Source organism: Bufo gargarizans, chromosome 8 (genome assembly GCF_014858855.1).
Source record: "Bufo gargarizans isolate SCDJY-AF-19 chromosome 8, ASM1485885v1, whole genome shotgun sequence".
Classification (NCBI taxonomy): Eukaryota; Metazoa; Chordata; class Amphibia; order Anura; family Bufonidae; genus Bufo; species Bufo gargarizans.
In genome coordinates, this window is record NC_058087.1 from 67,947,286 (window position 1) to 67,971,721 (window position 24,436).

General features: G+C 43.5%; 1 protein-coding gene across 4 annotated transcripts in view; it reads left to right on the top strand.

The window, feature by feature from the left end:
* The window catches only part of ITGB2 (integrin subunit beta 2), a 137,501-nt gene that overhangs the window by 91,449 nt on the left and 21,616 nt on the right, over positions 1-24,436 (top strand). For all 4 annotated transcript variants that reach the window (XM_044303259.1, XM_044303256.1, XM_044303255.1 and 1 more), the window contains 3 exons: positions 14,944-15,084; positions 20,231-20,415; positions 22,839-23,083. In XM_044303259.1, coding sequence (XP_044159194.1) covers positions 14,944-15,084; positions 20,231-20,415; positions 22,839-23,083 — 571 coding nt within the window. The remainder of the gene's footprint in view (positions 1-14,943; positions 15,085-20,230; positions 20,416-22,838; positions 23,084-24,436) is intronic.

The following is a 24,436-nucleotide window of genomic DNA, read 5'->3' on the forward strand; positions in this document are numbered from 1 at the left end:
CATATTAGGTATCTCTGCGTCCGTGACAACCTGCTCTATAAAATTACCACGTGATCTAACCTGTCAGATGAATGTTGTAAATAACAAAAAATAAAACGTGCCAAAAAAGCTATTTCTTGTTACCTTGCCGCACAAAAAGTGTAATATAGAGCAACCAAAAATCATATGTACCCTGAACTAGTACCAACAATACTGCCACCCTATTCCGTACTTTCTAAAATGGGGTCACTTTTTTGGAGTTTCTACTCTAGGGCTTCAAATGGGACATGGTGTCAAAAAACCAGTCCAGCAAAATCTGCCTTCCAAAAACCGTATGGCATTCCCTTCCTTCTGCGCCCTGCCGTGTGCCCGTACAGCGGTTTACAACCACATATGAGGTGTTTCTGTAAACTACAGAATCAGAGCCATAAATAATGAGTTTTGTTTGGCTGTTAACCCTTGCTTTGTAACTGGAAAAAAAATATTAAAATGGAAAATCTGCCAAAAAAGTGAAATTTTGAAATTGTATCTCTATTTTCCATTAAATCTTGTGCAACACCTAAAGGGTTAACAAAGTTTGTAAAATCAGTTTTGAATACCTTGAGGGGTGTAGTTTCTTAGAAGGGGTCACTTTTATGGAGTTTCTACTCTAGGGGTGCATCAGGGGGGCTTCAAATGGGACATGGTGTCAAAAAAACAGTCTAGCAAAATCTGGCTTCCAAAAACCATACGGCGCACCTTTCACTCTACGCCCCGCTGTGTGGCCGTACAGTAGTTTACGGCCACATATGGGGTGTTTCTGTAAACGGCAGAGTCAGGGCAAAAAAGATACAGTCTTGTTTGGCTGTTAACCCTTGCTTTGTTAGTGGAAAAAATGGGTTAAAATTGAAAATTAGGCTAAAAAATTAAATTCTCAAATTTCATCCCCATTTGCCAATAACTCTTGTGCAACACCTAAAGGGTTAACGAAGTTTGTAAAATCAGTTTTGAATACCTTGAGGGTTGTAGTTTCTTAGATGGGGTCACTTTTATGGAGTTTCTACTCTAGGGGTGCATCAGGGGGCTTCAAATGGGACATGGTGTCAAAAAAACTGTCCAGCAAAATCTGGCTTCCAAAAACCATACGGCGCACCTTTCACTCTACGCCCCGCTGTGTGGCCGTACAGTAGTTTACGGCCACATATGGGGTGTTTCTGTAAACGGCAGAGTCAGGGCAATGAAGATACAGTCTTGTTTGGCTGTTAACCCTTGCTTTGTTAGTGGAAAAAATGGGTTAAAATGGAAAATTAGGCAAAAAAATGAAATTCTCAAATTTCATCCCCATTTGCCAATAACTCTTGTGCAACACCTAAAGGGTTAACGGAGTTTGTAAAATCAGTTTTGAATACCTTGAGGGGTGTAGTTTATAGAATGGGGTCATTTTTGGGCGGTTTCTATTATGTAAGCCTCGCAAAGTGACTTCAGAGCTGTAGTGGTCCCTAAAAATTGGGTTTTTGTAAATTTCTGAAAAATTTCAAGATTTGCTTCTAAACTTCTAAGCCTTGTAACATCCCCAAAAAATAAAATATCATTCCCAAAATAATTCAAACATGAAGTAGACATATGGGGAATGTTAAGTCATCACAATTTTTGGGGGTATTACTATGTATTACAGAAGTAGAGAAACTGAAACTTTGAAATTTGCTAATTTTTCCAAATTTTTGGTAAATTAGGTATTTTATTATGCAAAAAAATTAATTTTTTTTTACTTTATTTTACCAGTGTCATGAAGTACAATATGTGACGAAAAAACAATCTCAGAATGGCCTGTATAAGTAAAAGCGTTTTAAAGTTATCAGCACCTAAAGTGACACTGGTCAGATTTGCAAAAAATGGCCTGGTCCTTAAGGTGAAAATGAGCCTGGTCCTTAAGGGGTTAAGGAAGGTCATGGCATTGGCTCTAGTATGCTTTGGGCCTCATAACGTTGTCCACCCCGGAGGGGGGGGGGGTTTAGTTCCTTTTTCTGAACGTCAACCCAGGCCTTCCAGTAGGGTGAGTTCAGGGACCAGAGGCAGCGAGGGTGGGCTCCACGGCATAGTCCCTCTCTACTAAGCCTATTAAGTCATCTGCAGTCTGCGGGTTTCCTTGTGCAACCCAGCATTGTACCGGCTTAGATGGAGCATGCATGATTCTGTCCATTATGACCCGCTCCACCATCTAGCTGCAGCCATTTTTGGATGAGGTGCAGGAGGTCAAACATTTGAGACCTGGGAGTCTTGCCTCTCTTAAACCCCCACTGGTGTACCCTCTGAGCTCGGACGGTGATGGTTACCCCCAGACGTGCCAATATTTCTGCTTTTAGTCTTGAGTATTCCCATGCATCCTACAACGATAAATCATAATACGCCTTCTGGGGTTCACCTAAGAGAAAGGGGGCCAGCACCTCGGCCCACTGCTCAGCTGGTAATCTCTCACGCTCAGCGACCCGCTCAAAGACGGTGAGGAAGACTTCTAAGTTGTCCTCTGCGGTCATTTTTCGTAATGCGGACTGCACACTTTTCCTTCCGCCAGAATTCTGTTCAGCTCCATACTTCACTGGTTGGGCTGCCACCCCGTCTCTTAGGGCTGCAATTTGCTCTGTCAGCAGCAGGTTCGTCATCCGGTTGATGGGCATTAGCCTTCCGTTGAGCCTGCAAAGCCTCTGCATGAGCCCTTTGCTGCTGCTCCAAGGCTTGTCGTTACTGCTCCAATGCCTGTTGCTGCTGCAGGTTGCTCTGTACCATCTGCTTGATAAGATCCTCCATTTTTACAGAATCTTGTTGAAGCTCTGCTGCTACTTTAACCCAGGACATAAAAAAAAAAAGTCCATTCAGTAATTTATTTGAAAAAACCCGGCAACTGTGTCTTGCTTCTAAGTATATTCCTTTATTCTATTGTTCTATTGCCATAATTCATCCAATATGACATGTTTCGACACAAAGCCTTTATCAATAATACTATATAATATACTTAGAAGCAAAACACGGTTGCCGGGATTCTTTCAAATGCTTAATGTGGAGTCCGCTGCTTCCTATTTGCAGCGTGAACGCCGTGGTTGAGTGCCGTCTGGGTTTGAATATACATTCAGTAATTTAGGCACTGGCCCTTTAAGAGCCCTTGTTGCTGGCAGTTTACCCGCATCCTCCACCATTTGTAAGGATTTCCCAAATAGTAGTCTTCGGATAAATACACAGCAGCCTTTTTGCAGTGAAAATTAAAGTAATAAATGTCTTTTATTGTTGGCACACTAGTCAATAGACGGTAGTGATCAGCTTACTCCAGCCGACACTTAAAGAAAAACAATTCATTCCCGTATCTGGCAACATCACACAGGTATGATTAAGGCACAGTAACGTAATCCCCACGGAGTGGAGGGGGATCTCGCTTTGTCCTCCGTCTCTCGACAGAGACCCTCCGGCTATCACTCAGATCAAAAACACCCAGCTATCTAGAGCTCCACCGTCAGCCAGGTAATCACACCCCACCTGACCCTGCTGGCTGACTTTTGTAAGCCAGTCAAAACCCGGCCTGGACCATGGGGAGTAGTCACCAACCCAGCACTATGATTACTCCCAGTAATAGCCGTCCCAGATTAGCTTTTCACAGCTATACTAACTACCAAAGTGTCCATCAGCAACTGCTACTGACACATGCACTACTGGCTCTTACTTCACCGAGGCCAGAAACCTCGGTGACACATATCTCCCATCTATGATAGTCCCTTGTATCTCCCTACAATAGGAATAGGTGACATAATACTAATGGTTATAAGCATAGTATCACTGATTTGTATTTGCTTTCACATATTGTAAAGTGACACCAAAGTTCAGCTAGAGCTGTGTGAAAATTGTGTGTTTACTTTAAAGGGACACCTTATAAAAGTTGTTTGTTACAAACGTAACCACAGAGGTTAACGAGAAATTGGAGAAATATAGTTGGCAGTAGAAGTAGCTGGTTAAATGTGGTTGGTATCTTTTAACGCTGGCACAACCATAAATCATAGATAGGGTGAATGTGCAAGATAAATGTAATATAATAATGTATTAAATCAATAATTAGGAAAATCTCTATTGCACTTGCTTTACGCTTATGCTGTGTAGATGAGGTGTGTCCTTGTATACGGTTTTGAACCCACAAAAACGTAATTTTAGTTGTCAGTGAAGCAGTAAGAGGTTTAAGCATTCAGGACAATTCCTGTGTAGACTGTATACCCTAATGGGGTGTATGGACTTTGCACAAAGGGTATCGCACTTGTGATCCAGAGACAGCAATATGTGAATATACACATGTAATCCAATGACAAATTCGTTTTTTTTCCAGGGGGTCTTGGAAGCTGGACCTGTATCAAACAGCTGTTCACTCCTGTGACTCACATATTAAAGGGGTTTTCCTAAAGTAGAATACTGATGTCCTATCCTCAGGATAGGGTTGAATAGGGTGCTCTGGTGAGCGCTGCGGCCTCCTCACAGCATGCCAGCGCCCACTGCATAAGGGGTTAAACACAAAAGACCCATTACTGTCAAATATTGTTCACAAATCTGTCTAAATCTGTCTGTTAGTGAGGCCCATTGTTGTGCCATTCATCCACGACCATCACCTCATGTTGGATCATGATAATGCACGGCCCCATATTGCAAGGATCTGTACACAATTCCTGGAAGCTGAAAACATCCCAGTTCTTGCAAGGCCAGCATACTCACCGGACATGTCACCCATTGAGCATGTTTGGGATGCTTTGGATCAGCGTATGTATTTCAGTTCCTGCCAATATTCTGCAACTTTACGCAGCTATTGAAGAGGAGTGGACCAACATTTCACAGGCCACAATCAACAACCTGATCAACTATATGCGACGGAGATGTGTTGCACTGCGTGAGGCAAATGGTGGCCACACCAGATAATGACTGGTTTTCTGACCATTCCCCCAGTAAGGCAAAACTGTGCACATTTCAGAGTGGTCTTTTATTGTGGGCAGTCTAAGGCACACCTGTGCAATATTCATGCTGTCTAATCAGCACCTTGATATGACACACCTGTGAGGTGGGATGGATTATCTCGGCAAAGGAGAAGTGCTCACTAACGCAGATTTAACAGGTTTGTGTACAATATTTGACAGTAATGAGTCTTTTGTGTATGTAGAAAATGTTTCAGATCTTTGAGTCCAGCTCATGCAAAATGAGAGCAAAACCGAAAGTTGTGCGTTTATATTTTTGTTCAGTGTATATGTGCATTTGTATTTTAATCCTATAGGCTGCACATAGGGTTAACATCAGCCCATGGGAACTGTTGCTAGGTCGGTCTTCTCCAGCCATCTCCTTCTGGGAGGGGTTGCTACTTAGTAAGGTAAAGGCCCCATTCAGGTGACCGTATGACCACCATGCCCGTGTTGCAGACCGAAAACAGTGGGTCCGTAATACACGGCCACCAGCCGTGTGAACTTCGTGCTGTGGTGCGGACCTATTGACTTGAAACATTCGGAAGCCCTTCTGTGGTCTTCCAGGTCCATGCCTCCACCCCATAAAATCTTTTGCCTGCCATATGTTGCAGATCACGAAACCATTCAATTCAATGGGTCTGCGATCTGCAACATATGGCAAAAGGTAGGACATGTTCTATCTTTTGTGCTATATTGCACCCCTTTGGCCAGAATAGAGAGAGAATAATCAGGTACATTTTTAAGTGTGACTCAGGGAGCTTTGGGACTGTTCACTTCTTATGTGCAGCCTCCAGGATTGTATCTGTGGTAAACTGTGAAGAAGCACTGTACTACTGCTAGGAGTTTGTGTATTAGCACTATTATCTTCCATAAAACTGCCACTTTTTCCACCAAGCCAATTTTATTATTGCCTCCTCCACCTGTCTTACACCCTACGCCAACTCTCCAACACCAAGGGCATCCTGAATCACCTTCAGACAGGAGACTCCAAAACCAGGGTGTGCCCCCGGGGGAAGAAAGGGTGTACCCCTCCCTTCACTGCGCACTGGCCCAGGGAGAGCTGGAGAAGGGTGGCCGCCATGAGTACAACCACCATGCTCGCTGCGGCTACCTCTCTTATCCTCTCTGCTTCACACCTCCTCTGTGGGCTGCTGTAATTGGATAGCACCTGTGCCTGGTATTCACTTGTATGGGACTGAGCTTTGCCCAGGTCTTGTTGCCAGTGGCCTAGGAAGAGACAGCAGCATTCACTGCCCTCTTCCAGTGGATTGGAGTTGGATACTGATGATAGGTCATCAATATTTTACTCCCGTAAAACCCCTTTTTAAATAGGTTTTCTATCGTGAGACAATTGCTTTAAACAAGATACATCACATGTGCAATAGTATATTATGTGAAAGCTATGTAATATTATTGGGGACCTGTACTCCTTTATATATTTTGACAATGCTTCTGTATTTTTTAAATGTTACATGGAGAAGTCTTATTTCAGGCAATCACATGGCTGTGTTAAAGAGTTTGTCCGGTCCTAAAATAATAAAAAAAATGATGTGCTCCTAACACCCCTCACCATGCATACATATGCCCCCAATACCTGTTTTGTCTGAGCTTTCCTTCCCCCCTGGAAGATATCACATTATCCTGGCAGATCTGTTTACTTTCTCCCCTTCTTGTTTTGTTGAGTACATAACTTTGTTGAATACATAACTTTATTGATACATAAGCCTCACGTAGTGCGTAGCCCTGCACAGCCGACAGCCGAGGACCAGGAAGAGGTAAGTATATAGCGTTCACCGCTTCCTGGTCCTCCGGTACTAATCAGCGCTTCCAAAATGGAAGCGCTCATTAGTATTCGCCGGCCAGCAGGCTTGATTAGGGTGTGCCCAGGCACACCCCATGCGCACGCCTATAGTGGTGGCCAATCCATGTGTGAAAATGATGTCTCATGCTCCCTGAACCACTCTTTCACAATTTGAGCCCAATGAATCCTGGCATTGTCATCTTAGAAAATGCCCATGCCATCAGGGAAGAATAAATCCATTGATGGAATAACCTGGTCATTCAGTATGTTCAGGTAGTCAGCTGACCTCATTCTTGGAGCACATACTGTTGCTGAACCTAGACCTGACCAACTGCAGCAACCCCAGATCATAGCAATGCCCCCACAGGCTTGTACAGTAGGCAGAAGTCATGATGGGTGCATCACTTTATCTGCCTCTCTTCTTACCCTGATGCGCCCATCACTCTGGAACAGGGTATATCTGACTCATCAGACCACATGACCTTCTTCCATTGCTCCAGAGCTAATATTTATGCTGCCTAGCAAATTGAAGCCCTTTTTTCTGGTTTGCCTCACTGATTAGTGGTTTTCTTACGGCTACACAGCTGTTCAGTGCCAATCCCTTGAGTTCCCTTTGCATTGTGCGTGTGGAAATGCTCTTACTTTCACTATTAAACATAGCCCTGAGTTCTACTGTTGTTTTTCTTCAATTTGATTTCACCAAAGGTTTAAGTGATCACCGATCACTCAGAATTTTTTTCCCGCCACATTTCTTCCTCGGATACGATGGGTCCCCACTATTCTTCCAGTTTTTAATAATGCGTTGGACAGTTCTTAACCCAATTTTAGTAGGTTCTGCAATCTCCTTAGATGTTTTCTCTGCTTGATGCATGCCAATGATTTGACCCTACTCAAACAGACTAACATCTTTTCCACGACCACGAGATGTGTCTTTCGACATGGTTGTTTAAGAAATGAGGAGCAACTCATTGCACCAGTTGGGGGTAGATAACTTATTGCCACCTGAAAGATAATCGCCCATGCAGTAATTATCCAATAGGAGACTCATAACTATTTGCTTAGTTAAAACCAGGTGGCGACTCATTTTTGGATAGGCAGTGTATATTAACAATAAAAAACAATAAAAAAAATAAACATATCAGGTATCACCGCGTCCAAAAATTCATGTGCAGTGAACGCTGTAATGGAAAAAAAAGTTTAAAACACACAATTCGCTATTTCTTGGTCACCTCCCCCCCAAAAAAATTGAAGAACAGTTATCAAAAAGTCGTACCACAAAAATTGTACCAATAAAAACTACAGTTTGTCCCACAAAAAAACAAACCCTCATTCAGCTCCGTGGATGGAAATATATAAAAGTTATGGTTGTCAGAAAATGGCGATGCAAAGATTTTTTTTTTTCAAAGGTTTTTATTTTATTTAAAGTAGTAAAACAAAAAAAAAATCCAAGTTTGGTATCGCTGTATTCGCATTGAGTCACAGAATAAGAACATCATGTCATTTTTAGCGCACAGTGAAGAAAAGTGTTTTTTTTACAATTTAACCCCACAAATATTTTTTTTCCATTTTCTGATAACAGACATGGTAAATTAAATGGTGCTCTTAAAAAAACGCAACTTATTTTGCATAAAATAAGCCCTCATATGGTCTTATTTAAAAAGTTATTGTTTTCGGGATGTGGCGAAGAAAAACACGAAAATGCAAAACCAAAAGTGGGCCTGGTACTTAAGGAGTTAAATATTTATATAATAATGTTTATTTCAGTCGGTGCACTGTACTGAATTGTTTAATTCATGGCACAGTATATAGTTATATTTATTTCAGGTGGTGCATTGTATTATGTACAGTATTATGCAGGCACCTTGCACTGTATCAGAGGGATCGCTCTGTATAGACTTTTTGTAGTATTATTGATTTCAGGGGCACATTGTATTGTATTGATTTATAGAGATGAGCGAATCGAAGTGGAATAACAGGAATAACAGGAAAAATTCTATTTGCACCGAATCCGAATTTCCTCACGCTTCGTGGTAACGAATCACATTTTTTCCTAAAAAAGGCTACTGCACGTGTTAGGACATGGAGCAAGGAACTCTGGGAATGAGGGCTCACCCACAATGCCATGCTTGCAGCCAATCAGCAGCCAGCCCTGTGATGTTACAGCCCTATAAATAGCCTTAGCCATCTTGGATTTTGCCATTTTGCAGTGTACTTAGTGCAGGGAGAGACATAAGCAGGCGCTAGGGACAGTGGTAGAAAAGACAAGGGAAAGACAAAGGGAAAGGATAGGGAGGAATCATTCCACAGTATTGAAGCAGAACAGGGTTCAGTAGGGGAGATTACAGCATGGGTAATAGGAACAATCCTTTTATACCTTGCTGCATTGACTGGGGATCCAAATTGCCATTATACAGCTCTGTTATTCCAGCAGACTGCTCTTATTAGGGTGCAAGTGCTTTTTGATACAGACATTAACAGGGTGTATTGCAAGGAAAGATTTCTACATCTTATTTGCCCTTGTGCAGTGCAGTTATATGTTCTAAAGCATTTTTTGGCTTTTATTAGTGGGGGAAAAAAGGGCTTATTAGCCGTTGTGTGATGAAGTGAGAAAATTACAGCCCTTTTTGGCATGTATCAGTGGCTAAAAAATATATATTATTTGCCGTTTAGTGGTGCAGTTATATGTTCATAAGCCCTTTTTGCCATGTATTAGTGGCACAAAAATATATATTATTTGCCGTTCAGTGGTGCAGTGATATGTTCTAAAGCACTTTTTGGCGTGTATTAGTGGCACAAAAATATATATTTGCCGGTCAGTGGTGCAGTTATATGTTCTAAACACTTTTTGGCGTATATTAGTGGCAAAAATTATATATTATTTGCCATTCAGCGGTACACTTATATGTTCTAAAGCCTTTTTGGCGTGTATAAGTGGAAAAAAGTAACGGCCTATTTGCCGTTCAGCGGTTCAGTTATATGTTCTAAAGCCCTTTTAGGCTTGTATTAGTGGCAAAAAAATATATATTATTTGCCGTTCTGCAGTGCAGTTATATGTTCTAAAGCCTTTTGTGGCGTGGAAAAGTGGAAAAAAGTAAGGGCCTATTTGCCATTCAGTGCTGCAGTTGTATGTTCTAAAGCCTTTTGTGGCATGTATAAGTGGGGAAAAAAAGGGCTTATTAGCCGTTGTGTGGTGAAGTGAGAAAATTACAGATTTTTTTGGGGTGTTTTAATTTCCTTTTTATTTATTTATTTGATCTAACAGTATGTCAGACAGAGAAGTGCCAGGCCCTGCACAGGGGAGTGGCAGATGCCTAAATGTTTCTGGCACAGGTACAGGTGGCAGCAGAGTAAGGAGTCGCAGCGAGAGGCCTGAACTCCCGGTGACATCTAGCGGTCGTGTCTTGACCAGCAATCCAGCGGTTTTTGAATGGTTGACTCAGTCATCCACTTCCTCCCAGGTGACATCAGACACCACCAGCCAAGAGTTGGTGGGTTTGTCAGACACAACCCTTAGTTTGCATGGCCCAGGAGCAGGCCCTGTGTCCTCACCTGTCCTCTTCTATTTCCTCACCCAGACAAGTATTATATACTGTGAGCTCAGCTCCACTATACAGCGAGGACGAGCTACTAGAAGACAGTCAGCAGCTACTGGCCAGCCAAGATGTGGAGGAGACATCCGCCACTTCCTCCGGTAGTCGGGCAAGTAGTGATGAGGAGAGTGGCATGGGAGCTGGTGTTGCGAGTGGTCAGGCTCCTGACCCAGAGGCCGTTGAGGAGGACATCAGTGATGTGCAGATAGTACTTGATGATGATGATGTAGCTGATTGCACTTGGGATCTGGGTGATGAAGGGGCTTCATCATCATCGGGAGAAGAGGGTGGCAGTTTGCCCATGAGGCAGTGGCGGAGCCAGCATGTCACAAGCGTGGCCGGGAGTCAGCAGGGTGGCAGCAGTTGGAGGTTGGGAGCCAAACGTGTCTTGGGTAGACCACCCAAGTTGCAGGAGCCTCCCTGCCCGGAAAGTAGTGGTGCTGAAGCAGCAGCGGTAGAAGTCAGTCAGTGCGGAGTGTTGGGGTAAAATTCCCTACTAGGCGGTGTGGCAGTTTTTTGTTGAGCCGCCAAAGGAGGTGAACATGGCCATTTGTAGAATCTGTGGGCAGAAGGTGAAGAGTGGCCCTGCGTCAATATATTGTGACACAGTGAGGGGTTGTGTCTGGCAAGGCAGGTATTTTCCTCCCAGCATGTGTGGCTGGGCTAATTTCCAGACAGCTGAGGTCAAATACCAGACTGGAGTTTGAGTGCCTGGCCGGGTTTTGGCAGCACTTGGGTGTCCTTACATAGGCAGCTGGGCTCAGCAGAGATGTCTCTGTTTTTTGGGATCTGAGGCTTTGTACCATGCTGGAGGCCTGAGAGCCGCACGCTGGGGAAACAGGCCCCCTAAAGCCTGTTGTGGACTACTGCAGGCAGAACTGCCAGCAAGGTGACTTGTGTTATATGTACTTTCCATTGTATGTGAATTAGCACCAAGACTGCAAAGTTACGTGCCGAAGGGAGCTGTCTGCCCTTCCCATCATCTGCTGGTCCTGATGCTTCTGCTCCTCCTCCTACTCCTAGTCAGTCATTCCGTCAGCAATCGATCACCGAAGCGATTGCCAAGAGATAACAGTATGCGTTCACTCATCCAACGGCGCAGAAGCTGAATGTGTTCCTGTCCAAGTTGCTGGGGCTGCAGTCCCTCCCTTTCCAAGTGGTGGACTCTGCACCTTTCAGAGAACTGATGGCCTGTGCCGAGCCAAGGTGGAGAGATGTAATTTATTTGCCAAAAAGGCAGTACCAGCCTTGCACACGTATGTAGAACAGAAGGTGGGCCAGTCTTTGAGTCTGTCGGTGTCTGCCAAAGTGCACGGCAGCGCCGACATATAGAGCTGTAACTACGGTCAGCGACAATACATGTCCTTTACAGCCCACTGGGTGAATGTGGTTCCTGCACAGCCATACCAGCAACTTGGCCAGGTGACGCCACTACTGCCTCCACATTCCCACACCGTTGGTCCTGCTACAATGTCCACCTCTGCTTCATCATCTTCCACCTTGAAGCAGAGGCGTCTTCCACCGTGTCCTCAGCCTCCACTGCAGGGACAATTCACAGTGCCCCTCCAGCATACCACATGTGCGGTGTCACGCTGTTCTGCACCTCATTTGCCTGGGTGAACGGAATTACACAGGGGAGGAACTGCTCCGTGTCCATCAAGAAATCGAATCCTGGCTTTCTCCGAGACAACTTAAAATCGGAACCATGGTGACTGACAACAGGAAGAACATGGTGTCAGCGCTGCGTCAAAGCGGGCTCAGCCATGCGCCCTGCATGGTACACGTGTTCAATCTGGTTGTCAAGCGGTTCCTGAAGTCTTCAACCCATCTGCAAGACATCCTAAAAATAGCCAGGAAACTTTGCATGCACTTCAGCCACTCGTACACCGCAACGCACACCGTCCTTGAGCTGCAGCGGCAGAACGGCATCCCCCAACATAGGCTGATATGCGATGTTTCCACCTGTTGAAAATCCACCCTCCATATTTAACTTCGATGTCAGCCATTGGCAGCTCATGCGTGACATCTGCCGTTTGCTCAGGCCCTTTGAGGAGGCCACGTTATTTGTTAGTCACCAGGACTATGGGATGAACAACGTCATTCCACTGCTTCATGTCCTGGAACAAATGCTGGTAAATCTGGCTGGCAGGGGACTGAAGACGTGGCGCCTAGATCTCATGGCCACATGAGCCCTGTGGGGGCTGAACTGGAGGAGGAGGAGGACATTGGAGCACAAGCAATGTGTTGCGAAATGGGTGGTTTTTATACACAGGTGACAGGAGAGGAGGAGCAGGAGCAGCCAGAGGACCTACAGGGCAATGAGGAAGACGAGGCAGAGGACCCAGACACACTGTTACAGTATGCAGTGGAGAAGAAGACAGGGAGTCCCCCTGAGTCACTTGCACAAATGGCCGATGCATGCTCACTTGCTTGCATAGTGACAGCTGAATTGTCAGCATTCGGCAGAGGGATGACTTCTGGCTCTCCTCCATGTTGGACCTTCGCTACCGGTCCAAAATGGGGGCCTTTTTTACACCCGCTGAGAGAGAGGACAAACTGAACTACTATAGAGACATCCTATGTAGTCAGTTGGCCGCTGCCTATCTGCGCCATTGTCCAGCCTCTCGCAGGTCTGACCGGGGGGGCCCTCTGCACTCATGTTCCTCTGCTATGGCTGCTGTGGCAGGGTGGGGTGGTAAGAGCAGTTCCAGCTCCATCAGCAGCAAATTGAGTCTAGAGTCGCTGATGAGCAGCTCTCTTCACACGCCTAGTGAAGAAACTACTCACCAGCAGCAGCAGCTAGACCTGGTGCAGTACCTGAACCAGCAGGTGGTGGCATACTTGGACAGCACCCTGCCACTCCACATTGAAGATCCGCTGGACTACTGGGCAGACAAACTGGATTTATGGCCGCAACTGGCAGAGTTTGCCCTGGAAAAGCTGTCCTGCCCGGCCAGTAGTGTGGCATCAGAGTAGGTGTTGAGTGCGGCGGGGGCCATAGTTACCCCAAGAAGAACTCATCTGTCCACCCAAAATGAGGAGAGATTGACCTTTGTCAAGATGAATCAGGCGTGGATCGGACAGGATTTCCACCCACCAATGCCTGATGCATCAGACTAGATCATCCATGGTGCTACACCAACACTTTGACAAAAGAGACCAGTTTCTTCTGGCTGCCTGCCTCAGCTACTATTCTGATGCTGCCACCTGCCTGATGCCACACATCTGATACCATGTGCTTCTTTCACCAACCATCTTCTGCTGGTACTGATATTGACACCCACCTCCCTACTCTGTCACCGGGTCACTCTGTGGTCTCTTGATGCTGCTGCCACCTACACACTATGTCACCTTGCCACTCTGTGGTCTCCTGATGCTGCTGCCACCTCCACACTATGTCACCTTCCCACTCTGTGGTCTCCTGATGCTCCTGCTACCTCAACACTATGTCACCTTGCCACTCTGTGGCCTCCTGATGCTGCTGCCACCTCCACACTCTGTCATTGTGCTACTCTGTAGTCTCCTCATGATGCTGCTGCTGCCACCTTCACACTCTGACATTGTGCCACCCTGTGGCCTCCTCCTGCTGCTGCTGCTGCTACCTCCACACTCTGTCATTGTGCTACTCTGTGGCCTCTTGATGGTGCTGCTGCCACTTACACACTGTCATTGTGCCACTCTGTGGCCTCCTGCTGATGCTGCTACCACCTCCAGACTCTGTCATAGGGCCACTCTGTGGTTTCCTCATGCTGCTTCCACCTCACCACTATGTCATAGGGCCACTCTGTGGACTTCTCATCCTGTTCCCACCCTCTCCACTTCATGACTGGGTCACTATTTTTCCTTTTGGCCTGGCTGACATCATCATTTATTTGACCCTTCTTCTGATCTGTCAGAAGGAAGGAAAAATGAGACGCACATTAGCTTGCATAGAAAGGGGAAATATAAATGTAATTTTAACTCCTAAGACTTCTGTGCCCAGCCTTCTGTCTCCCAGGGAAGCACGGGAGGCAGAAGCATATTGTGTGGCTGCACAGCCAGTCTTTTCTAATCGGATGGCCCTTAGCAACGGATGGCCTAATCGGATTTCTAATCGGATGGCCCTTAGAAACGTTCTTTTGAAGAGTGCTGCTAAGGGCCATTTCAGCCCCAGTTTTCTACCAAAAATAAACTTTTTGGCTAAATAAAGTCTATTGCTAAATTGTTACCTATTACTTGCCCTACACTTTAGCAAAAAAATAAAATAAAAATATGACAGTTATCCTTTAAGATGAAGTTTGACAATACAAAAATCTGAGTTCATCAATACAAAATTCAAATTAATCAATACACAATCTGCCAAGGCAATCACAAATATTATATTATAACTCACTATAAACAAGAACAATACAAAAAATAATGAATAGTCTGTTCTATTTTTGGGGAATAACCAAGTTCCCCACCAGATTCCATATTGCCTTTGTTCAGACCTTCCACTGTCAATTCAGATTATCTTAATCTAATTTTAAAGAAATCCTCTGTCCTGAAAGTCTAAAATAGACCGGTTGTTTAAATTATAAACTTTGTATTATCACAAATGCAGAGACAAGGTATTCACATTTCTTTTGTCTAATTACAGAACTTGTCATCAGAGGTCATTCTGGACCATGGAATTACTCCAGACTTTCTAGATATTCTATATGATTCACACTGCTCCAATGGTGTTAATACTCTAAATGATGTGAGAGGGGCTTGCAGCAATGTGAAGATCAATGAAGAGGTAAATATATAGGAGCAGGATTTACATAGTATGAAATACTGGACCCATTAGCTATATTATGTGTATTATATTCTAGGCAGTACATCATCTAAAAATGTTTAAAAGATTTGATTCGGTACCGAATATACTGAAATTGTTCTGAAAATTGGTTCATAACAATCTCTAGCATCCTAGGACTCATAGAAATTCTAATTGCATATATTTTTCCCAGAAATCCAGAACAGCATTGTCTGGCCTACAGCACTCCTCATGCATACTAGACATTCTCCATAATTAGAAAGAATACCCATCAGATAATGCATATATTTTTCCCAATAACCCAGAGTAGCATACTAGTCTCTTTCTTTCTTTCTCTCTCTCTCTCTCTCTCTATCTCTCTGCGTATCCTTCTTTCCATTTTATAATTGCCAACAGTATGCAAAATAGAAAGCTGTGCCTTAGGTGCCACCTTATCCTATAAGTCTTTGATTGACCTTTTAAGCAGACCTTAAAGCATAACATAACAATAAATATAGCCAAGCCAGTACCTCATCTGCAGACAACTGTTTCAGGGGTGATTGCACCCAACAGTTCAGAGCAGAGAGAGATAACTTAGCTGGATGAGATACCTTTGTGAAGGGGTACTATTTCTTCTTGTGTAAAGTGTCTAGTAGGTGTAAGGAGTCTTATAGGTCATGCAATGCTCTGCCGGAACAAAGGTAAGTAATTTAGTCCTCTCTTCAAAAAGAAAACTGTGCCTCTGGCCTGTTTAAAAAGGTAAAACATTGACTTATAGGACAGCTGTCTTCCAATAGGTGGTGCCAAAAGCATAACTTTTTTCTTTTTTGCAAATAGGGATAATTTGCATTTTTTTTTTTTCCCAGAGGAACATACATAGTCTATAAGACTCCTTACGCCTACTTGGTACTCTCCACAATGAAAAGGGTCCCACAAACTGGAATGTAAAGAGACAGGGTTTTATAAGCAGAAAGTCTCATTTATTTATCTTTTTGTGTGTGAATTTACATGTAAGGATTGTTTAAACCACTGTGTGATTAACATTTTCCAAAAATTGTTGGATCATTTAGGACCAAAACACTGGTAGTTAAAGGGGTTATCCGAGAGTATAAAAATGTCCCCCAATATGCTGGGGCCCCCACATTGAATATACTTACCTGGCTCCCTGGCTTCCCGCTCCCTGAGCCGGCATATTGGGGGACATTTTTATACTCTTGGATAACCCCTTTAACCAATAGGTTACCAGCTCTGTACATGTATGGTGCTGGGAACTGGGTCTGGAATCCCAGCACCGTACAGGTACGGCGCTCTGATTGGGCGGGCGCAGGAGCGTCAGGGCTCCGGCATTCACTGATAGCCAGATCCCTGCTGTATGCACCGGTGAAAACACAGATGCCGGCGCATTAACCCTTGCACTGCCGCGGTCAGCGCTGACCACGGCACTTGCGGTATCCTGACTGGTCCCAATGTCCATCGGGTCCCCGTGCTGCTGTGAAAGGGACATGATGGCTTGGAAGGCAGCCCGATGCCTTCCTTAGGCATTGTGGCTTCAATCCTGTGAGATCCAGCCCCCTGGATCTCACAGGAAGCAGGCTGTAAGTGTATTACACTGAGTAATACACTTACAGCCAATGCATTACAATACAGATGTATTGTAATGCATTGTAAAGGGGCTCAGACCCCCAAAAGTTGAGGTCCCAGAGTGGGGGGGGGGGGGGGAGTATAAAAAAAAGTTAAAAAAAAATGTTTTACAAAATAAAAAACTAAAAGTTTCAAGTAAAAAAAAAAAGCATCCTTTTCCCAAAATAAAGTTAAAAAAAGTTGTAAAAAATAGGGAAAAAGAGAAAAGTAGACATATTAGGTATCGCATCCTTATTGACTGGCTCTATAAAAATATCACAAGATCCACCCCGTCAGGTGAATGCCGTAAAAAATAAAAAAATAAAAACAGTGCCAAAACAGCCATTTTCTGGTCACCTTGCCTCACAAAAAGTGTAATACCAAGTGATCAAAAAGGCGTATTTAGCCCAAAATGGTGCCAATCAAACCATCATCTCATCCCACAAAAAATTAGACCCAACCTAAGACTATTGCCCAAAAAATAAAAAAACTATGGCTCTCAGAAAATGGCAACACAAAAACAATTTTTTATTCTGTTCAAAAATGCTTTCACTGTGTAAAGCCTAACAAAAATAAAAATGATAGACATATTAGGTATCGCCACATTCGTAACAACCTGCTCTATACAAATATCACATTATATGCCCAGTCAGGTGAATGCTGTAAAAAAACTATTCCAAAACTATTCCAAAACTATTCCATCAATTTGCCTCAGAAAAGTGTAATAACAAGCAATCAAAAAGTGATATGTACCCCAAAATGGTACCAATGAAAACATAACCCTATCCTGCAAAAAATGAGCCCCTACATAAGACAATCACTTAAACAATAAAAACCAATATCACCCATAAACCAATCCATAAAAATCTGCGCTGCAAAAGCCATATTGGGGCTCCTTCCATTCTGAGTCGTGCCATGTGCCCCCCCAGCAGTTTACCACCACATATGGGGTGTTGGTGTATTCAGGAGAAAATGGGTAACAAATTATGGGGTGCTTTTTCTCCTGTTACCCCTTGTGAAAATGAAAAATTTGGTGCTAAAGCAACATTTTATCGGAAGAAAGAAAACTTTTAATTTTCATAGCCAAGTGTTTCCAAATTTCGTAAAACGCTTAGGGGGTCAAAGTGCTCAGTACCCCCCTTAATATATTCTTTAAAGGGTGTAGTTTCCAAAATGGGGTCACTTTTTGAGGATTTCCACTGTAGGGATACGTCAGGGTCTCTTCAAATACAAAATGGTGCCTAAAAACCATTGTAGCAAAATCTGCCACCAAAATCCATATGGCGCTCCTTTCTTTCGGACCACTGCCTTGTGCCCATAGAGCAGTTTACCACCACATATGGTGTATTTCTGTAAACTTTAGAATCAGAGTAATATATATTGAGGTTTATTTTGCTGTGTTGCAAGAAAAAAATTGATTAACATAAAAATTCTACCAAAAAAGTATAAAAATCTACCTCCATTTTCCTTTAATTCTTGTGGAACACCTCAAGGGTTAACAAAGTTTGTAATATCAGCTTTGGATAATTTGAGGGGTGTAGTTTCTAAAATGGGGTCATTTATGGGTGGTTTCTAATACGTAAGCCCCAAATCAAAATCACTGTATAACTGAATTGGTGCTTAAAAAAATGGTTTTGGAAAATTTGTTGAAAATTTTAAAGATTGCTTCTAAACTTCTAAGCCTTCTAATGTCCTAAAAAAATAAAATGGCATTTACAAAATGATGCCAACATAAAGCAGCCATATGGGGAATGTTAAGTAATAAATATTTTATGAGCTATCACTTTCTGTTTTAAAAGCAGAGAATTAAAAATTTAGAAAATTGCAAATTTTTTGAAATTTTGGGTAAAAATTTGATTTTTTTCGTAAATAAAGGTGAAATATATTTACTCAAATTCATGACTGTCATGAAGTACAATGTGTCATGAGAAAACAAGCAGACGAGGGTGTCCAGTTAGGTCCAGATGCATTGCGTTTGCGATCAGGGAAAATCGTGCATGTGCGTACGCAATTTCAGTCAGTTTTGATTGCGATTGCGTTGCATTGCCCATAGTTACATAGTTAATACGGTTGAAAAAAGACAAACGTCCATCAAGTTCAACCAAGGGATAGGTGGGGACGCAAATCACAGAAGGATTCGCGCAAGTGCAATGCATTTTGCACGCGAGTGAGAAAAAACTGATTGTGGTACCCAGACCTGAACCCGGACTTCTTCACTGAAGTTCGGGTTTGAGTTAGGTGTTCTGTAGATTTTATTAAGGGAAAATATTAGCATTCTTAATACAGAATGCTTACTAAAATATGGCATGAGGGGTTAAAAAATAAAAAAAATTAACTCACCTTATCCACTTGTTCGCACAGCCGGCATCTTCTTCTTTCAGGACCTGTCAAAGGACCTTTAATGACGTAATCGCGCTCACCACGTGGTGACGTCAGCGCAGGTCCTGCTGAAGATAGAAGATAATACAGTAAATTGACTTTAATAGGGTTGCTCATCCCTATCATCTCCAAACAACCATGCGTGAAAATCGCACCGCATCCACACTTGATTGCGGATGCTTGCGATTTTCACACATCCCCATTCATTTCTATGAGGCCTGCTTTGCGTGAAAAATGCAGAATGTAGAACATGCTGTGATTTCCATGCAACACACAAGTGATACGTGAAAATCAACGTTCATCTGAACAGCCTATTGAAGTGAATGTGCGGCCGAATTCAGTGCGGGTGCAATGCATTGACCTCACACATTGCACCCGCACGGAATTCTTGTCCGTGTGAAAGGGGCCAAAGCGTTCCAAAGTTATTACCATATCAAGTGAAGCATGTCAGATTTGCAAAAATCGGCCTGGGACTTAAAAAGAACCTTTCATCGGTCCAAACATTGTTAACTAAGTATCATGATCTGTACAGCGGCGCCCAGGGATCTCACTGCACTTACTATTATCCCTGGGTGCCGCTATGCCCTCCGGTATGTTCGGGGACTTGGTTATAGTAGGCGGAGACTTAGGGGACTTGGTTATAGTAGGAGGAGCCTGCCCTTGTTCTGCTGGGCGTCTTCTTCTCCCAGGCTTTAGCGCTGGCCAATCGCAGCACAGAGCTCACAGCCTGGGAGTTTTTTTTCTCCCAGGCTGTGAGCTCTGCGCTGCGATTGGCCAGCGCTACAGCCTGGGAGAAGGAGACGCCCAGGAGAACAAGGGCAGTCTCCGCCTACTATAACCAAGTGACCAAACATACCGAAGGGCAAAGCAGGAGAACGGAGAGGCGCCCAGGGATAATAGTAAGTGCAGTGAGATCCCTGGGCGCCGCTGTATATGCCATGATACTTAGTTCACAATGTTTGGACCGATGAAAGGTCCTCTCTAAGGTGAAAAGTGGTGCAGTACTGAAGGGGTTAAGGGTTATTATAATATTATTCTAGATATTCTAGACCATGGTTTAAGTTATGCAGTATGATTTATGACCGATTTATATATTAACAGTTGCAAAAGTTATATTTTTGTTCTTCATTATAAATTCTGTGACTTTCAGATAACATTTAAAGTTAAAGTGACCGCGAGAAAGTGCCTTCCAGATCAAAGTTTTACAATTCGTCCCTTGGGATTTACAGATACTGTGAGAGTGATAGTGACAACGGCCTGTGACTGTATATGTGAGGACGCCCCTGATCCTGGGGCATGTAGCGGTAATGGAAAGACCGTTTGTGGGATCTGCAGGTAACAATGAAGCACATGAATTCAGTGAATGCGTCATCATAAAAATGAAATTGTTTAAATCTTTATTGTAAACAGTTTTTTAAGTTGCATCTGTCAGCATGATTAGGCCGAGGAAACCAGACATACTGCCTGGTAGGGTTGACCATGCTAAGCAGGACCCCTCTCTTGCAGCAGTCTGATGTGTCTTTATTTGTGTGATACTGAGGTGCTCAGAGCACTGTGGGGCAGGTCTAGTTCCTTGGAGCAATGCTTCACCTCTACCTTTCTGCTTTAGTCACTCCCTCTCTCTGATGCCAGGCCCTAAAATCTCGCACATGCACCAGCGGGAGTTCATTCAGCGCAGTGTCTCCCAAACTGCACCGACAGAACTCTAGCAGGAACCTGAACAGGTTTTTTACGACCAGGCATCGGAACAGTGATAATGTAGTCAGACCCCAAGAGGTCGAACATTTATCTCCTATCCTGTGGATGGGCAATGAATGAGTTTCATGGAAGAATCCCTTTAAGGCCCGTTTTCCTTTAGTATTAACAAGTATTAATTGTTACAATCCTTCAGGCATCCTCCATGTATCTCTACCTATCAGTGGCAGTGTAATGTACCGTATGTGTAATCACAGACCACAGTGGTACTGTTCAAAAGGTAACCTCAATTTAAAAGATAACTTTTATTGCTAGACCATATAAAATTTCAAAAAGGCAAGATACACCGTGATGTGAATGGGATGACTACACTGCCCCACTGCTAGAAGCTAGACCGCGTGCAGGTAAACATTGAATAGGATGCAGATCAAACAGTCGATCAGTTGGGGGGTAGTTAGACCTGCACTGTTCTCATATTAATTATCTTCTCCAAAAATATTGGGGCAGGGATATTAAGATTTATTTTGTGCCAGAATATTGTGCATGTGCCATTTATAGTTTGCACCAAATTTCTAATTGGGATTGGTTTAATGTGTCTATGGCCATTTTCACAGACGCGTATACTGGCTCCGGAATACACACAGATTCTGTACGAAATATCATCATTACAGCTTTAGTGTTTAATTTGGAATTAGATGTGTTTTCCTTCCTTCCTGCATTTTTTATTTACTCCCATAGACTGTAATGGGTGTATTTGGAAGCAAATATCCACAAAGCTAGATCATGCCTCAGATTTCAATTACTGATGGAAATTATACGACCATGTGAATAGCCCTAATTATTAACATCCATGGACTGGAAATATGCTTCTGTGAAAGTGGCCTAAGGCCCCATTCACACGACTGTAAAAATTGCGGATCAGATGCGGACCCATTCATTTCAATGGGAATGCATAAAATGCAGACAGCACACCGTGTGCTGTCCGCATCCTTATGTCCGTTCCGCAGTTCCACAAAAAAGATAAAACATGTCCTATTCTTGTCCATTTTGCAGAAAAGAATAGGCATTGTTACAATTGGTCCGCAAAGAAAACGGATGCAACACAGACGCCATCTGCATTTTTAGGCAGATCCGGGTTTTTTGGACCGCAAAATACATACGGTCATGTGAATGCACCCTTACTCTGTGATGTTGTTTATGAACGAAGTGACACAATGCACGTAGGGCTTTATACTATCAGAACACCGCCTTTTTAACCACCTTGGAGCTGGTATAGTTTGTGTCCAAAACGACCTAAAAAAACTGATGAGGACTGCACCAGCAAGGCACAAAGTTTGTCTAAAAAACTAGGGGGAGAATTATTTTGGTTGTATGCTAGTTTTCTGGAGTACAAAATGTGCTAATTTTGTCACGAGTGCCGTTTTGCAATAACATTTGCATTTTTTTTTAGCCTTTTCCAAAGCCCCTGCTACTTTAGCAAAAAGTGGGTGTGGCATGGGTGGGAGGAGGCGGGCTGAGTGTGGGATCGGCATGACAGATTTAACATCACATGCATGTTACCTGGCTGGTGTAGAATTCAGTCTGGAACACAAACCTCAAGAGATGTAACAAATGTATTAAGAGGCATGAACCTCTTAAATTTGGGAATAGCAAATAAATGTGGCGCATCTCTCTCCAGGGCAGGACGGTTTTTCATAACTCAATGCTGGTCACTGAAGCACAAAAACTAAATGCTGCTCCAACCCGCACAAAATATGGATCAGATGCGTACCAAAAATACGGTCATGTGAATGGGGTCTAATAGTTAAATCTAGACCATAATAATGAACATTTTTTGTATTACTATTTCTGGGCTATATGGGAATTTTAATTTTGGGAATTTTAATTATGGATTTGAACTTAACTATAAACAGTATTTTTTGTGGGTATTCCCCTTTTGAGTGTTTGTGTCTGGAAGGTGGAGCTTCACCCTAAACTCTGAAATGTCTTTTTTCTAGAATTGTTATGGAAATTAATGCAAAGTATCCAAAATGTCAAAATGTATCAATTGTTCTCATTCACAGCTGCAATACGGGTCGCCTTGGCAAAAACTGTGAGTGTGCAGCAGGAAGTAAAACGAGCCAAGACCTGGAACAGAACTGTAGAAAAGACAACAGCACAGCGGTGTGCTCTGGAGCCGGGGAGTGCATATGTGGACAGTGTTTCTGTCACACAAATGATGACCCTGCCAGAAAAATATTCGGTGAATACTGTCAGTGTGATAACTGGAACTGTGCAAGTTTCAATGGGAAGCTGTGTGCAGGACAAGGTGAGTTTAGGAAAATAACACCTATATAGTGACTGTGCTTACCAAGCCTCATGCTGCCACCTAGTGGCATGTCAAGGAATCTCTTCTTATTAAACTAAACCAAATAAGTGCAGTGACCAGGCCGCAGGGGCGCACAAGTGTGGTGGCCTGATGGGTGTAGTAGTTGTACTCAGTGTCGGACTGGGGTACCTAGGGCCCATCAGTAAAATTTATTTTGGGGGCCCACCATAAGGATACATTCAAATATTATAAATCATTTTAAAAGTTTTTTTTATATGAGCATAGGCTGGTTGAGGTGCTGTACATTGAATATATGTATGTAGTGCAGTAAGTCTACTTTGTTATGTGCCACTTGTGTAGGGGGTGGGAGACAAGGGACTAGGGCCCACCTTTTTCAAGGGCCCACCGGGGGATTCCCCTGTACCCCTGTGGGCCAGTCCGAGCCTGGTTGTACTCACTGTTTAGCAGAGCTCCCTGGGCCATGCAGTGATGGGAAGGAAAGCACCAGATTCCTTCAGGGCACACTCTGGTGTTGAGGGATCTCCTGCCAGATGTTGGTTGAGGTGCCCTTGATGGTATAGGGTTTAAGGTGCAGGGAAGGCAGGGTCTATGATGTCCTGATGCCAGCACCCTTGGGTGCAAATGAGGTGGTAAAATAAAGAGGAGTCCGTTTGAATAAAGAAATGTAATATTGACTGAGAAATACTTGCCTTGAGGTAGATGTGCAGATTATTGTAATGCAAAGCATTAGTTGTAATCCTTTCATAAGACATCACAAGTTCGTTGTATCTGTAATCCTAATAACAGGCTGTTGGGGAGGTATTGACTCTGGCTATTGTAACTTCTGGCTGACTGTCTAGCTTCCAGATATGGAGTATACATCAATAAACTTCTCTGTCTCACATGGCCAGTATATCTTCCCTTCCTGGCCTACTCACAATTTCCAGTAATATGTCCATACTGCCCATAGAGGAATGTGGCTCCAAATACAGCTTGTAATTCACTGCAGACTGTGAACAGGCACCGTAGGCTAACTTCTGTCTCACATTGGGTGCTAATGGAGTCTATAGGCTGAGGTAACACTCTTTTCTCCACTAGTCTCTCCTTATACTCCTCAATACTCTGCTTGGTCTGCACACAACCCAGAGGGGTAGCTACAGTACTTGTCATCTTATTTGGCTTCTGAAGATTTTGGTGAGTCCAGCCTTTGCTTTAGTTAGCCGGCTCCCTTGTCTGACTCTGCAGTCTGGCTGAGGCGTCTGACTTTTATTTCTGACTTGGGATTAGCTTCGCTTGGCTGCAGACTAAACTTCCACTGACCATACTTTACTTGACTGAACTGAACTGCTCTCA